General features: G+C 48.4%; 1 protein-coding gene across 1 annotated transcript in view; it reads left to right on the forward strand.

The window, feature by feature from the left end:
• Positions 1-14,669, forward strand: part of LOC146830244 (E3 ubiquitin-protein ligase TRIM39-like) — a 223,060-nt gene that overhangs the window by 17,530 nt on the left and 190,861 nt on the right. The window contains exon 2 of the mRNA XM_085604450.1: positions 10,403-10,498. Within this exon, the coding sequence (XP_085460576.1) occupies positions 10,403-10,498 (96 nt within the window). The remainder of the gene's footprint in view (positions 1-10,402; positions 10,499-14,669) is intronic.

A 14,669-nucleotide genomic window follows, 5' to 3' on the forward strand; every position in this document is an offset into this window, starting at 1 on the left:
AAGATAATTCACGAGCCCTCAGAAGAAGCTGCAGAAGATCACAAGGTGTGTCTGCGGGTATGCAGGTGTCAGAAGTAAAGATAATTCACGAGCCCTCAGAAGTAGCTGCAGAAGATCACAAGCTATGTCTGCGGGTATGCAGGTGTCAGAAGTAACAGTACTTCACGAGCTGTTAGATGAAGCTGTAGAAGATCACAAGGTGTGTCTGCGGGTATGCAGGTGTCAGAAGTAAAGATAATTCACGAGCCCTCAGAAGAAGCTGCAGAAGATCACAAGGTGTGTCTGTGGGTATGCAGGTGTCGGAAGTAACAGTACTGCACGAGCTCTTAGATGAAGCTGTAGAAGATCACAAGCTATGTCTGCGGGTATGCAGGTGTCAGAAGTAACAGTACTTCACGAGCTGTTAGATGAAGCTGTAGAAGATCACAAGGTATGTCTGTGGGTATGCAGGTGTCAGAAGTAAAGATAATTCACGAGCCCTCAGAAGAAGCTGCAGAAGATCACAAGGTGTGTCTGTGGGTATGCAGGTGTCAGAAGTAACAGTACTTCACGAGCTGTTAGATGAAGCTGTAGAAGATCACAAGGTATGTCTGTGGGTATGCAGGTGTCAGAAGTAAAGATAATTCACGAGCCCTCAGAAGAAGCTGCAGAAGATCACAAGGTGTGTCTGTGGGTATGCAGGTGTCAGAAGTAACAGTACTTCACAAGCTGTTAGATGAAGCTGTAGAAGATCACAAGGTGTGTCTGTGGGTATGCAGGTGTCAGAAGTAACAGTACTCCACGAGCTGTTAGATGAAGCTGTAGAAGATCACAAGCTATGTCTGCGGGTATGCAGGTGTCAGAAGTAACAGTACTGCATGAGCTCTTAGATGAAGCTGTAGAAATCACAAGGTGTGTCTGTGGGTATGCAGGTGTCAGAAGTAACAGTACTCCACGAGCTGTTAGATGAAGCTGTAGAAGATCATAAGCTATGTCTGTGGGTATGCAGGTGTCGGAAGTAACAGTACTGCACGAGCTCTTAGATGAAGCTGTAGAAGATCACAAGCTATGTCTGCGGGTATGCAGGTGTCAGAAGTAACAGTACTTCACGAGCTGTTAGATGAAGCTGTAGAAGATCACAAGGTATGTCTGTGGGTATGCAGGTGTCAGAAGTAAAGATTATTCACGAGCCCTCAGAAGAAGCTGCAGAAGATCACAAGGTGTGTCTGTGGGTATGCAGGTGTCAGAAGTAACAGTACTTCACCAGCTGTTAGATGAAGCTGTAGAAGATCACAAGGTGTGTCTGTGGGTATGCAGGTGTCAGAAGTAACAGTACTTCACGAGCTGTTAGATGAAGCTGTAGAAGATCACAAGGTGTGTCTGTGGGTATGCAGGTGTCAGAAGTAACAGTACTCCACGAGCTGTTAGATGAAGCTGTAGAAGATCACAAGCTATGTCTGCGGGTATGCAGGTGTCAGAAGTAACAGTACTGCATGAGCTCTTAGATGAAGCTGTAGAAATCACAAGGTGTGTCTGTGGGTATGCAGGTGTCAGAAGTAACAGTACTCCACGAGCTGTTAGATGAAGCTGTAGAAGATCACAAGGTGTGTCTGCGGGTATGCAGGTGTCAGATGTAAAGATAATTCACGAGCCCTTAGAAGAAGCTGCAGAAGATCACATGGTATGTCTGTGGGTATGCAGGTGTCAGAAGTAAAGATAATTTACGAGCCCTCAGAAGAAGCTGCAGAAGATCACAAGCTATGTCTGCGGGTATGCAGGTGTCAGAAGTAACAGTACTCCACGAGCTGTTAGATGAAGCTGTAGAAGATCACAAGCTATGTCTGCGGGTATGCAGGTGTCAGAAGTAACAGTACTGCATGAGCTCTTAGATGAAGCTGTAGAAGATCACAAGCTATGTCTGCGGGTATGCAGGTGTCAGAAGTAACAGTACTGCATGAGCTCTTAGATGAAGCTGTAGAAATCACAAGGTGTGTCTGCGGGTATGCAGGTGTCAGAAGTAACAGTACTCCACGAACTGTTAGATGAAGCTGTAGAAGATCACAAGGTGTGTCTGCGGGTATGCAGATGTCAGAAGTAAAGATAGTTATAAGCCCTTAGAAGAAGCTGCAGAAGATCACAAGCTATGTCTGCGGGTATGCAGGTGTCAGAAGTAACAGTACTTCACGAGCTGTTAGATGAAGCTGCAGAAGATCACAAGGTGTGTCTGTGGGTATGCAGGTGTCAGAAGTAACAGTACTGCATGAGCTCTTAGATGAAGCTGTAGAAGATCACAAGCTATGTCTGCGGGTATGCAGGTGTCAGAAGTAACAGTACTGCATGAGCTCTTAGATGAAGCTGTAGAAATCACAAGGTGTGTCTGCGGGTATGCAGGTGTCAGAAGTAAAGATAGTTATAAGCCCTTAGAAGAAGCTGCAGAAGATCACAAGGTGTGTCTGCTGGTATGCAGATGTCAGAAGTAAAGATAGTTATAAGCCTTTAGAAGAAGCTGCAGAAGATCACAAGGTGTGTCTGCGGGTAGGCAGGTGTCAGAAGTAAAGATAATTCATGCTTAGACGAAGCTGTCGAATAACACAATGTAAACGGTGTGGGGGTTCTCAGGTCTAGAGCCCCCGGATTAGATTCTTTGTGGGGAGAATAGTCAGACGCTGGAAAAGTGTCCAAGGTGTGTCTGTATGAATTGAGGACTAACTCACAGCATTTGAGGGGTCCTGCCCAGGAGCACAATCTATGTTTGGAGGAATGCTGGGATCACTCATTGCATTCGGATGGTTCTGTAGAGAATTCTGACCAAGAGCACAAGGTAGAAGGGGCTTCAGGAGAGAGAAGGGTATTTTGTGACTGTCATAGCCCTGGGGTCATGGATTCCACACCTTGAGCCCCACAGAAGAGGCTGCAGAAGTGTAAAAAGTATGTTTGTGAGTGTTCAGGATTTAGCACCCGATGAGTCCCATAAAGATGGCTGCAAAGGATGACATGGTATATGCTCCTGTGTTTTGGCACCCCTAAGAGCTTTATAGAGACGACTGTCAGCAATCACAAGGCATGTGTGCGGGTGTTCAAGGTACAGAAGTGAAGACACTTTGTGAGTTCATACCGAAGGCAAGAAGAACAATTGATGGCCAGGATGCTTGTTTCCAGTCCAGGGAGGACCTGGCATGGCAGTTCGAGCTGGACTGTTCTCGTGACTGATTTGCATATGGCTCTGTCTAAACTGGGGTGGTATGGTGAGCAAAAGAACGATGGATTTAACCCAGATATCTTGACTGGGGTTAAATTTTTTGATTTGTTTTGCATTCCGTCCATCTTCTGTGTGTCTTTTACTTTCTCGCCCTAAGTGCGCTGGATATGCCCAGACGTGAGTCTGTGCCACTTGATTCAAGCTAGCCTGGCTGATGTGGGGTGATGCCCAGAAACCGGTCTGAGGATGCTTGTTTCCGGTCCAGGGAGGACCAGGCTTGGCAGTTCGGGCTGGACTCTTCCCATGACGCCATGTAGAGCGCGCTACTCACCCGTAAGGGTCTCAAGGCGCTGGGGGGGGGGGGGTGCTGCTACTGCTCGAATAGCCAGGTCTTGAGTAGCCTCCTGAAGGTTAGAAGGTCTTCGATCTGCCATAGGTGGATGGGTAGGGTGTTCCAGGACTTGGAGGCGAGGTAGGAGAAAGGTCTGCCACCTTTGGTTGCTCTTTGGATACGGGGGACTGTGGCAAGCGCAAGGTCGGCGGAGCGGAGCTGGCAGTTCGGGGTGTAGAAGGTGAGTCGTCTGTTGAGGTATGCTGGTCCGGTGTTGTGGAGTGCCTTGTGTGCGTGGGTGAGGAGCTTGAAGGTGATCCTCTTGTTGACGGGAAGCCAGTGCATGTCTCTCAGGTGGGGTGTGATGTGGTTGTGGCGAGGGATGTCGAGGATCAGGCGTGCAGAAGCGTTCTGTATGCATTGCAGTCGTTTCAGCAGTTTGGCCGGGGCTCCCGCGTAGAGGGCATTTCCGTAGTCAAGCCTGCTGATGGCGAGGGCCTGGGTGACTGTTCTTCTTGTTTCGGTGGGGATCCACCTGTAGATCTTTCGGAGCATGCAGACGGTGTTGAAACAGGAGGATGAGATGGTGTTGACTTGCTTGGTCATGGAGAGTGTTGAGTCGAGGATGAATCCCAGGTTGTGTGCGTGGTCGGTGGGTGTCGATGCTGCTCCTAGGGCAGTCGGCCACCAGGAGTAGTCCCAGGCTGAGGGGGTGGAGCCGAGGATGAGGACCTCCGTCTTGTCCGAGTTCAGCTTCAGACGGCTGTTCTTCATCCATTCAGCGACGGCTTTCATTCCTTCGTGGAGGTTGGTATTGGCAGCTGTGTGTCGTCGGCATAGGAGATGATATTGAGATCGAGCAGTCTGGCGACGCGGGCCAGCAGGGCCATGTAGATGTTGAACAATGTCAGGCTGAGGGATGATCCTTGGGGTACGCCGCAGTTGATCTTGGAAGCTTCGGATCAGAAGGGGGGGGGAGGCAGACGCTCTGGGTTCTGTTGGAGAGGAAGGATGTGGTCCAGCTTTGCTTCAGACTCCTGCGTCATGGAGGTGAGTGCATAGGGTGCAGTGGCAGACCATGTCAAAAGCAGCTGAGAGGTCCAGGAGGATGAGGGCCGCGGTCTCGCCGTTGTCCAGCAGGGCCCTGATGTCATCAGTGGCGGCGATGAGGGCCGTTTTGGTGCTGGAGTTGCTGCGGAACCCGGACTGGGACGGGTCCAGGATGTTGTTCTCCAAGAGGTAGCGGGTCAGCTGTTTGTTGACGGTTTTCTCGATGACCTTTGCTGGGAATGGGAGCAGGGAGATGGGCCGGAAGTTCTTGAGGTCCCTCGGGTCTGCCTTGGGTTTCTTGAGCAGGGCGTTGATCTCGGCGTGCTTCCAGCTCTCCGGAAAGGTCGCGGTCTCGAAGGAGATGTTGATGGCCTTGCGGAGGTGGGGTGCGATGGTGGCGCTGGCTTTGTTGAAGATGTGGTGAGGGCACGGGTCTGACGGGGAGCCGGAGTGGATGGTGCTCATGATTTTGATAGTGTCGTTGTCGTTGATGTTAGTCCAGGTGAGCACGGGGTCACTGTGGGTAGTGGCCGTGGGGTCTGAGGTGTTGTTGGCTGCCGTGGTGGTCTGGTTGTCGAAGCTGTCATGGATGTCTGCAATCTTGCGGTGGAAGAAGGTGGCAAATGAGTTGCACAGGTCTTGAGATGGTGGGATGTCCTTGGTGTTGGAGCTGGGGTTGGAGAGTTCCTTCACAATGTTGAAGAGCTCTATGCTGTTGTGTGCGTTGTTGTCGAGGCAGTCCTTGAAGGAGGTCTTTTTGGCGGATCTGATGAGGTGATGGTGCTGGCGCATGTTCTTGTGGGCTGCTTGGTTCTCCGGTGTCTGTTCGTGGCGCCATTTCTTCTCCAGTTTTCGGCAGTTTTGTTTGGAGGTCTTGAGGTCCGCGGTGAACCAGCCCGCATTCTTGTTGGTGTGTCTGTTGGAGGGATTTTTGATCGGGCGAGGGTGTTGGCGCAGACGTCGATCCAGCGTCTGAGGTTGCTGGCGGCGGCGTCGGGGTCGGAGGGGTCTGTGGGTGGGCTGAGGGCAGTGTTTAGGTGATCTCCGGTGATTTTGCTCTAGCTGCGGCGGGGGTTCCGTTGGGTGCGGTGGTGCGTGGTGGGTTTCCGGAAGGTGAAGTGGATGCAGCGATGGTCGGTCCAGTGGAGCTTGGAGGTGTGGCTGAAGGAGGCGTGGGAGCTTGTGGAGAAGATGGGGTCAAGCGTGTGGTCGGCGGAGTGGGTGGGCGTTGTCACGAACTGTCTGAGTCCGAGGTTGGCGAGGTTGTTGACCAGAATGGTGGAGTTGGTGTTGTTGTTGTTCTCGAGGTGGAAGTTCAGATCTCCGAGGAGGATGTAGTCCGTGGAGGCGAGGGCTTGCGTACTGACGATGGAGTCGCTGAACTGTGGCCGGGGTCTGGGGGTCTGTAGATCAGAGTTCCTCTGAGGGTGGTGTTGGGATCCGTGTGGATCCGGAAGTGCAGGTGTTCGGCGGTGTTGAGGGTGTCGTCGGAGTTAGTTGAGAACTTGAGGATAGACTTGTGGACGTGGCGATTTCACATCCTACTCCATTGGTGCGGTCTCTATGGGTGATCTTGTAGCCATCCAGGATGGCTATGGCGATGTCAGGTGCCGAGGAGTCGTTCATCCAGGTCACTGTCAGGAAGGCGACGTCCAGGGAGGATGTGTCGAGCAGGTCCCAGAGTTCGACGGCGTGTTTGCGTGTGGAGCGGGTGTTCAGGAGTATGCATCTGAGGTGGTTCCATCCTGTCCTGGTGGGTGGATTGGCGGGACTGATTTGCATATGGCTGGGTCTAAACTGGGGTGGCATCATGAGCAAAACAACAATGGATTTAACCCACATCTCTTGACTGGGGGAGGGGATATTTGATTTGCTCTGCATTCCGTCCATCATCTGTGTGTCTTATGCTTTCATTCCGAAGGCAGCAGAATAGCAGAAGGTGTGCCTGGCTTAGGCAAATTAACTCATCTGTTTGTTGAAAATGCTGCCAAACCATAGGAAAGAGTGTGTGTCATATCCCTGAGACTACATAACATGCATCATGGGACCCATAGGCCTTGGGTTCAGATATTGCACACATAGGATGCAGAAGAGCACAAGGTGTGTCAGTCACCACCTTGGGTTCACAGGTCACACAAGTAGGATGCAGGAGAGTGTGCCACTCAAAGTCTTGAGTTCACAGGTCGCACACATAGGATGTAGAAGAGCACAAGGTGTGTCAGTGACAGCCTTGGGTTCACTGGTTGTACACATAGGAAGTAGAAGAGCACAAGGTGTGTCAATCACAGCCTTGGGTTCACAGGTCGCACATTTTGGATGCAGAAGAGCACAAGGTGTATAAACCACTGCCTTGGGTTCACTGGTCACACACATTGGATGCAGAAGAGCACAAGGTGTGTCAATAACAGCCTTGAGTTCAAGGGTTGCACATTTAGGATGCAGAAGAGCACACGGTGTGTCAGTCACATCTTTGGGTTCACAGGTTGCCCACATGTCCCCTGTCACAGACTCTGTATGAGGCTGTCACAGACCCTGTATGAGGCTGGTGTTTGTTCCCTGTCACAGACCCTGTATGAGGCTGGTGTTTGTTCTCTGTCACAGACCCTTTCTGAGGCTGGTGTCTGTTCCTTGTCACAGACCCTGCATGAGGCTGGTGTTTGTTCCTTGTCACAGACCCTATATAAAGCTAGTGCTTGTTCCCTGTCACAGACCCTGTATGAGGCTCGTGTTTGGTCCCTGTCACAAACCCTGTATGAGGCTGGTGTTTGTTCCTGAGGCAGACGCCGTATGAGGCGGGTTTTTGTTTCCTGTCGCAGACCCTGTATGAGGCTGGTGTTTGTTCCCTGAGACAGACGCCGTATGAGGCTGGTGTTTGTTCCCTGTCACAGATCCTGTATGAGGCTGGTGTTTGTTCCCTGTCACAGACCCTGTATGAGGCTGGTGTTTGTCCCCTGTCACAGACCCGGTATGAGGCTGGTGTCTGTTCCTTGTCACAGTCCCTGTATGATGCTGGTGTTTGTTCCCCGTCACTGACCCTGTATGAGGCTGGTGTTTGTTCCCCGTCACAGACCCTGTATGAGGTTGGTGTTTCTTCCCTGTCACAGTCCCTGTATGAGGCTGATATTTGTCCAGTGTCACAGACCCTGTATGAGGCTGGTGTTTGTTCCCCGTCACACACCCTGTATGAGGCTGGTGTTTGTTCCCTGTCACAGACCCGGTATGAGGCTGGTGTTTGTTCACGGTCACAGACTCTGTATGATGCTGATGTTTGTTCCCTATCACAGACCCTCCATGAGGCTGGTGTTTGTTCCCTGTCACAGACCCTGTATGAGGCTGGTGTTTGTTCCCTGTCACAGACCCGGTATGGGGCTGGTGTTTGTTCCCCGTTCCAGACCCTGTAGGAGGCTGGTGTTTGTCCCATGTCACAGACCCTCCATGAGGCTGGTGTTTGTCCCCTGTCACAGACCCTGTATGAGGCTGGTGTTTGTCCCCTGTCACATACCCTGTCTGAGGCTGGTGTTTGTTCCCTGTTGCAGACCCTGTATGAGGCTCGTGTTTGTTCCCTGAGGCAGTCACTATATGAGGCTGGTGTTTATTCCCTGTCACAGACCCTCCATAAGGCTGATGTTTGTTCCTTGTCGCAGACCCTGTAGGAGGCTGGTGTTTGTCCCATGTCACAGACCCTCCATGAGGCTGGTGTTTGTCCCCTGTCACAGACCCGGTATGGGGCTATTGTTTGTCCCCTGTCACAGACTCAGTATGAGGCTGGTGTTTGTTCCCTGTTGCAGGTCATGTATGAGGCTGGTGTTTGTTCCCTCTTGCAGACCCTGTATGAGGTTGGTGTTTGTTCCCTGAGGCAGTCTCTGTATGAGGCTGGTGTTTGTTTCCTGTCACAGTCCCTGTAAGAGGCTGGTGTTTGTTTCCTGTCGCAGACCCTGTATGAGGTTGGTGTTTTTTCCCTGTCACAGACCCTGTATGAGGCTGGTGTTTGTTCCCTGTCACAGAGCCTGTATGAGGTTGGTGTTTGTCCCCTGTCACAGACCCGGTATGGGGCTGGTGTTTGTTCCCTGTCACAGACCCTGTAGGAGGCTGGTGTTTGTCCCCTTTCACAGACCCTCCATGAGGCTGGTGTTTGTCCCCTGTCAGAGACCCTCCATGAGGCTGGTGTTTATTCCCTGTCACAGACCCTGTATGAGGCTGGAGTTTGTTCCATGTCACAGACCCTGTATGAGGCTGGTGTTTGTTCCTTGTCGCAGACCCTGTATGAGGCTGGTGTTTGTTCCCTGTCGCAGACCCTCCATGAGGCTGGTGTTTGTCCCCTGTCACAGACCCTCCATGAGGCTGGTGTTTGTTCCCTGTCACAGACCCTGTATGAGGCTGGTGTTTGTTCCATGTCGCAGACCCTGTATGAGGCTGGTGTTTGTTCCTTGTCGCAGACCCTGTATGAGGCTGGTGCTTGTTCCATGTCGCAGACCTTGTATGAAGCTGGTGTTTGTTCCTTGTCACAGACCCTGTATGAGGCTGGTGTTTGTTCCTGTCACAGATCCTGTATGAGGCTGGTGTTTGTTCCTTGTCACAGACTCTGTATGAGGTTGGTGTTTGTTCCCTGTCACAGACCCTGTATGAGGCTGGTGTTTGTCCCCTGTCACAGACCCAGTATGGGGCTGGTGTTTGTTCCCTGTCCCAGACCCTGTAGGAGGCTGGTGTTTGTCCCCGGTCACAGACCCGGTATGAGGCTAGTGTTTGTCCCCTGTCACAGACCCTGTAGGAGGCTGGTGTTTGTCTCCTGTCACAGACCCTCCATGAGGCTGGTGTTTGTCCCCTGTCACAGGCCCTCCATGAGGCTGGTGTTTGTCCCCTGTCACAGACCCTGTGTGAGGCGGGTGTTTGTTCCTTGAGGCAGACCCTGTAAGGGGTGTCACCTGCTCTAGTGCTGCCTGTAAGGGACCAGTGTTTGCTCTCTCTAGTTATGCCTGCCTGTTCCATAGCCCAGACCCTCTGTGATGCTGGTGCCTGCTCTTTGTGGGGATGGTTGGTGCCTGTTCCCTCTCACAGACTGATGCCTGCTCTCTCGCTGCTTTTGTCCCTGTATAAGATGTAGTGATAGAAGTGACTGATCTGTAGAGCAAGTTCAGAGTGAGATTGAGAGGAAAAAGACAGGCTCTGAGGCTGCAAGGAGGAGAGATAAGTATGGGGGGAGTTACATTTAGGACCAATCTCAACACCTGTTTCTTGGTACTTACTCTGACTGTCCTGGTATTTTAATATGGATGCGAGAGCCCCGGAAACCTCAGCCTGAAGAGGTGCAGCTGGTACATATAATCTGGAAACATGTGGTTTTCTACTTATCATCTGTAAATGCGTGTCTGGTACACATGATTTGGAAACATGTGACCTGATACTTAAAATCTATAAATGTGTGTCAGGAACTTATAATCTGTACATGTGTGGCTGGTGCACATGATCTGGAAACCTGTGACCTGACACCTACAATCTGTACATGTGTGGCTGGTACACATGATCTGGAAACATGTGACCCAATACTTACAATCTGTACATGTGTAGCTTCATACACATGAACTGGAAACATGTGACCTGATACAATATGAACATGTGTGGCTTGGTGCTTATATTTCAGATAAGTGTGGTGTATGCTTCTAAATTGGAAAACTGTGGCTAAAACGTATAATCAAGATATGAGTGGCTGGTAATTAAAAATGTGAATATGTGTGGCGGTACTTTCAACCTGCAGATGTGTGAATGATTCTGTAGTGAACATTACTGTATGAATAATTTCACTTTAGAGATATACAGTTGTCATTTGTGTTCTTTCCTCTCTGCAGGTGAAGCTACAGGACTGGCTGAGTCCTCTGATGGAAGATATGGGATACATGCTAGATTCTAAACTCAGGGAAGAGGAACAGTATAACACCATGAGGGTGAGTGGCAGCTGTGAGTCTTGTGTATCTGAACCCCTGGCATTGTGTATGTGCAGGTCTGTGCATGCGCCTGTCTGGGTTAGAGATGCATAGAAGCCAGTGGTTCACCCTCCAGCCTCTACCAGATAAATATCCTGGGTGGAGAGTCACTGATGAGGGGCAGAGGGGCCAAGGGGCCAAGATCTTTCCAAGGGTCTTCATGAAAGTAGCAAAAGCAAGTATTACTCTCCCGACCTTTACGCAGTAATCAGATGTTTACGTGTACGGTGTCAGAGTGTGTGTGCATGGACCATGGGCATCTGGCTGTAAGTGTATCCATACATGGTGTGTCTGTTATTTGTGTGCTTTTATCTCTTGGTGTGTTTGTGTGTGCATGGCAACAATCATTTGTAAGTGTGTGTGTTTGTACAAGTTATTAGTCATCTCTTTGTGAGTGTGTCTGTTTGTACGTTTCTGTCCATACGATTGTGTAGGTTCAGGTGTGGACGAATTTTTGACTATGTGCGTGCATCTGTGTGAGTGTGTCCATCACTGCGTTTGTGTATGAATGTGTCTGGAATTATCTGTCTGTAAGTTTGTACATGCAGACATGCAGCTGTGTATGAATGTGGGTATTCATTTGTCTGTGTATGTTTGCACTTTTTTTCTGCTGTCACAATCTGAACTCCAAAATTTCAACACGAATACATGTTGAGTCCAGAATTAATTTTGACTGCATTATTGACGATGTGAGCTTAGTATCTGCTTGTCACTAGTCACACTAGCCACCAAATATGGTATTTTTAGATTTTTCACATGTCATTGGCTAAGGAGTGTACTGAGCATGGTGGAGGGAATGTGCTATTGTAGGCAGTATTGTGCTGTTGGCCATTTGTTCTTGAGATTTATGCTTGTTGACCTATATGGGGTTGAGATTATGTCCTAAAGCCTCTGTGAGGGGGATGGGTCAGTTTAAGGATTTTCTAAGGGATGTCAAGTTCATCTCCTTGGGTAAGAGATGTACACCTCAAATCAGTTCTGACCAGGAATAATGACATTTATTGATGGGTCTTGTGGAACCTTTGGACCAGCTGTGATCCACTATCTGTTCTTGGTGGGTTTAGAACTGAGACCCCATGTTTGTGATTGTTTCCTCTTGTTGATCAGTCTTGTAGAGCAAGAAGACCAGCTGAGATCCACCGCCAGTGATTATTTCCTGTTCTTGATGGGCCTAGAAGTACTGTTGGACCAGCGGAGTTCCACCACCAATCATTGCATCGTGGGAAGCCCTTAAAATGGCAATTAGAGGAAAGCTAAATCCTATCTCGACCACAAACAATAATCAAAAGACGTTAGCAATCCTAAAACAAACATACTTAAACTCGAATGTGAATGCCTGTCTACTAATGAGACCTCACTACTATGATGATAACAGATCTCAAGATAATCCCACCGATAATTGACATTAAGCACAACTTGATCAACATGGATAACACCTCTAAGGAGAGTATATAAGATGGTGGACAAATCAGGTGAACTGTTGCACTGGTCGAGAGAGAGACCACCTCTAGAATAGTCCTCTGTATCCGAGACGCTTCTGTAATATTGTCAATAGACACCCTTGAGATAGCCTAAGTGTTCGCAGCCTACTGTCGCCAATTGTATGACGTCAGGCCTGTTCCCTAGATAGAACATCTGTCTCCCTTGATAGTGGCCTTCCACATCAAGGTCCATCCAATGACCTTCGTTCTCAAGATAGAACAACTATCTCTCCTGATAGTGGCCTTCCACATCAAGGTCCATCCAATGACCTTTGGAATGAACTTGAATCTCCACTCACTGAAGATGAGCTCGTCAGTGCCTTCACTGTGATGCAAACCGATAAGACCCCAGGCCCAGAAGGACTCCTTATAGAGTTCTTTTGTCAGTTTGCATGACTTACGTCACCTCAGCTATTAAGTGAATTGGAAGATGCCGGGTTGACTGGGTCTTTGCCTGGGATCTTCAATCAGCTACAATAATAGTCCTTTTAAAACCAGGCAAATCACCTGACCTCTGTCAATGGTACAGGCCAATCTCATTAATTATAGTTCAAATCAAGGTCATCGCCAAGGCATTGGCCAACAGCTTGATGGGGGTAATTGGCTCCTTGATACAGAGACAAAAATGGCTTCATGCCAAACAGGTGCACTAGGCATCGCATCAAAAGTGTTCAGACTGTACCGGTGCAAATACAGGACTTATCCGGATCCTCTGCACTAATTCTCATTGATTTTGTAAAGGCCTTTGAGTCCCTCGAGACGGCCTTCATACAACACTCGATTGAACTCCAGGCCATACTTTCTCTTATGATTAAAGTCATCGAGTGGACAGAGTTAGAATCAGTTGCATTTTATCCTCTACATCTGATATCAAAAGAGGAACAAGACAAGGGTTCTAGTAGAAGGGGTATTATGAAGAACAGATGTCTCAAAATTCAGACGACCTACTCCCTTTTATGTGAAATCCCAGATGGACAGATCGGGGACTCATGTAAATACTGAACTAATATGGGCCGGCATCTGGACTAGACACGAACTGGGGTAAATCCAGTCCGGTCCCACTGCAGGGCAAACTCATCTACTTACCATTGGGGTGACATGCACAGTTGAATGATTTCATAGAAAAACGATTTCATGAATACCATTACTAATAAACTGTTTCATCTAAATTGTTTAATGGACATTTTAAGAAAGAATGGCATTTACCTTTTCATAGAAACCAATTCATAGATTGTCTTTTTGGTCGAAGTTGGCTTTTGAATGCTTATCTTTTAAGTGTAAATGCAATAGTTGCAGGTCTGACTTTCAGAAACACTTTTTGTTGAAGATTTGTATTTCAGTGCTTTACATTAGGGGACATTATTTCATATCTATATCATTTACATTGTCAAACAATTACTTCAGATGCTTTTAATTCGCTGACCAATGAAACACCATCTATTGCTGACCACTCGTAATCCTTAAACACCATTAATCCCGGCCCCTAAATCCCTCACCACTAACCTATACTCATCATTGAAGTCTAAAAGCCCTTTCTACCCCAAAAATCCACCATCCCTCAACCATAAAATCACTCACTACCCCTAACTCCACCCATTTCTCCACCCTAAAGACCCCTTTCTATGCCTAAACCCCACCCATCCTATACCCCTTAAATCACCTCAGCACACCTAAATTCCACCCATCCCTGATCCCTAAAAAAAGTCACTGCCCTTAAATACAAGCCATCCATGACCCATAAGAACTCCTCATCACATTAAACTACTCATCCCTGAACCCTAAAAACCCCTTTCTACATCTAAACTCCACCCATCCCTCAATCCTTAAAATCCCTCACCACCTTAGACTCCATCCCCCTCCTGCACGCTAAAAATGTTTCACCACCCCAGCCAGTACTCATAATTGAACCTTAAAAACCCTCACCAGCCCTAAACTCTGCCCATCCATGAACCCTAAAATACCTCAGCACCCTTACACTCCACCCATCCCGATTACCTCCATTTTTATCGGATTGTTTTTGTTGGACTTAGGACTCTGAGTCCTTTACCACTGCTGACTAGTGCTAAAGTGCATGTGCTTTTCACCTAAGCATGGTAACGGTAACATTGGTGTATACAAAATTGGCATAATTTGTTTATTTGCAAGTCCCTTGTAAAGAGGTATATCATATACCCAAGGTCTTAAAATTAAATGCTACTAGTGGGCCTGCAGCACTGATTGTGCCTCCTACACATGTAGCCCTTCAAACACGACTCAGGCATGCTACTGCAGAGCCTGTTTGTGCAGTTTTACTGCCACTTCGACTTGTCATTTAAAACTCCATGCCAAGCCTTAAACTCCTCTTTTCTTATACATAAGTCACATCTAGGGTAGGCCTTAGGCAGCCCATATGGCAGGGTGCTGTGTAAGTAAAAGTTAGGTTATGCACTTTTAAGTTTTGCATGCTCTGGCAGTGACAAACAGCTAAATTCCCTTTTCACTACTGTGAGGCCTACTCCTCTTATAGTTTAACACTGGGAGTATCTTATTACATTTTAAGCTGCAATTCCTGATTAGAAATGAATAGTTTTGTCATGTTCTATATGTTTGGAATGGTAATGATAAATCCTCTTCACTGGTAAAGGTGGAATTAACATTACTTTTAGAAGTGT

This window comes from Triturus cristatus, chromosome 5_1 (assembly GCF_964204655.1).
Source record: "Triturus cristatus chromosome 5_1, aTriCri1.1, whole genome shotgun sequence".
Taxonomy (NCBI): domain Eukaryota; kingdom Metazoa; phylum Chordata; class Amphibia; order Caudata; family Salamandridae; genus Triturus; species Triturus cristatus.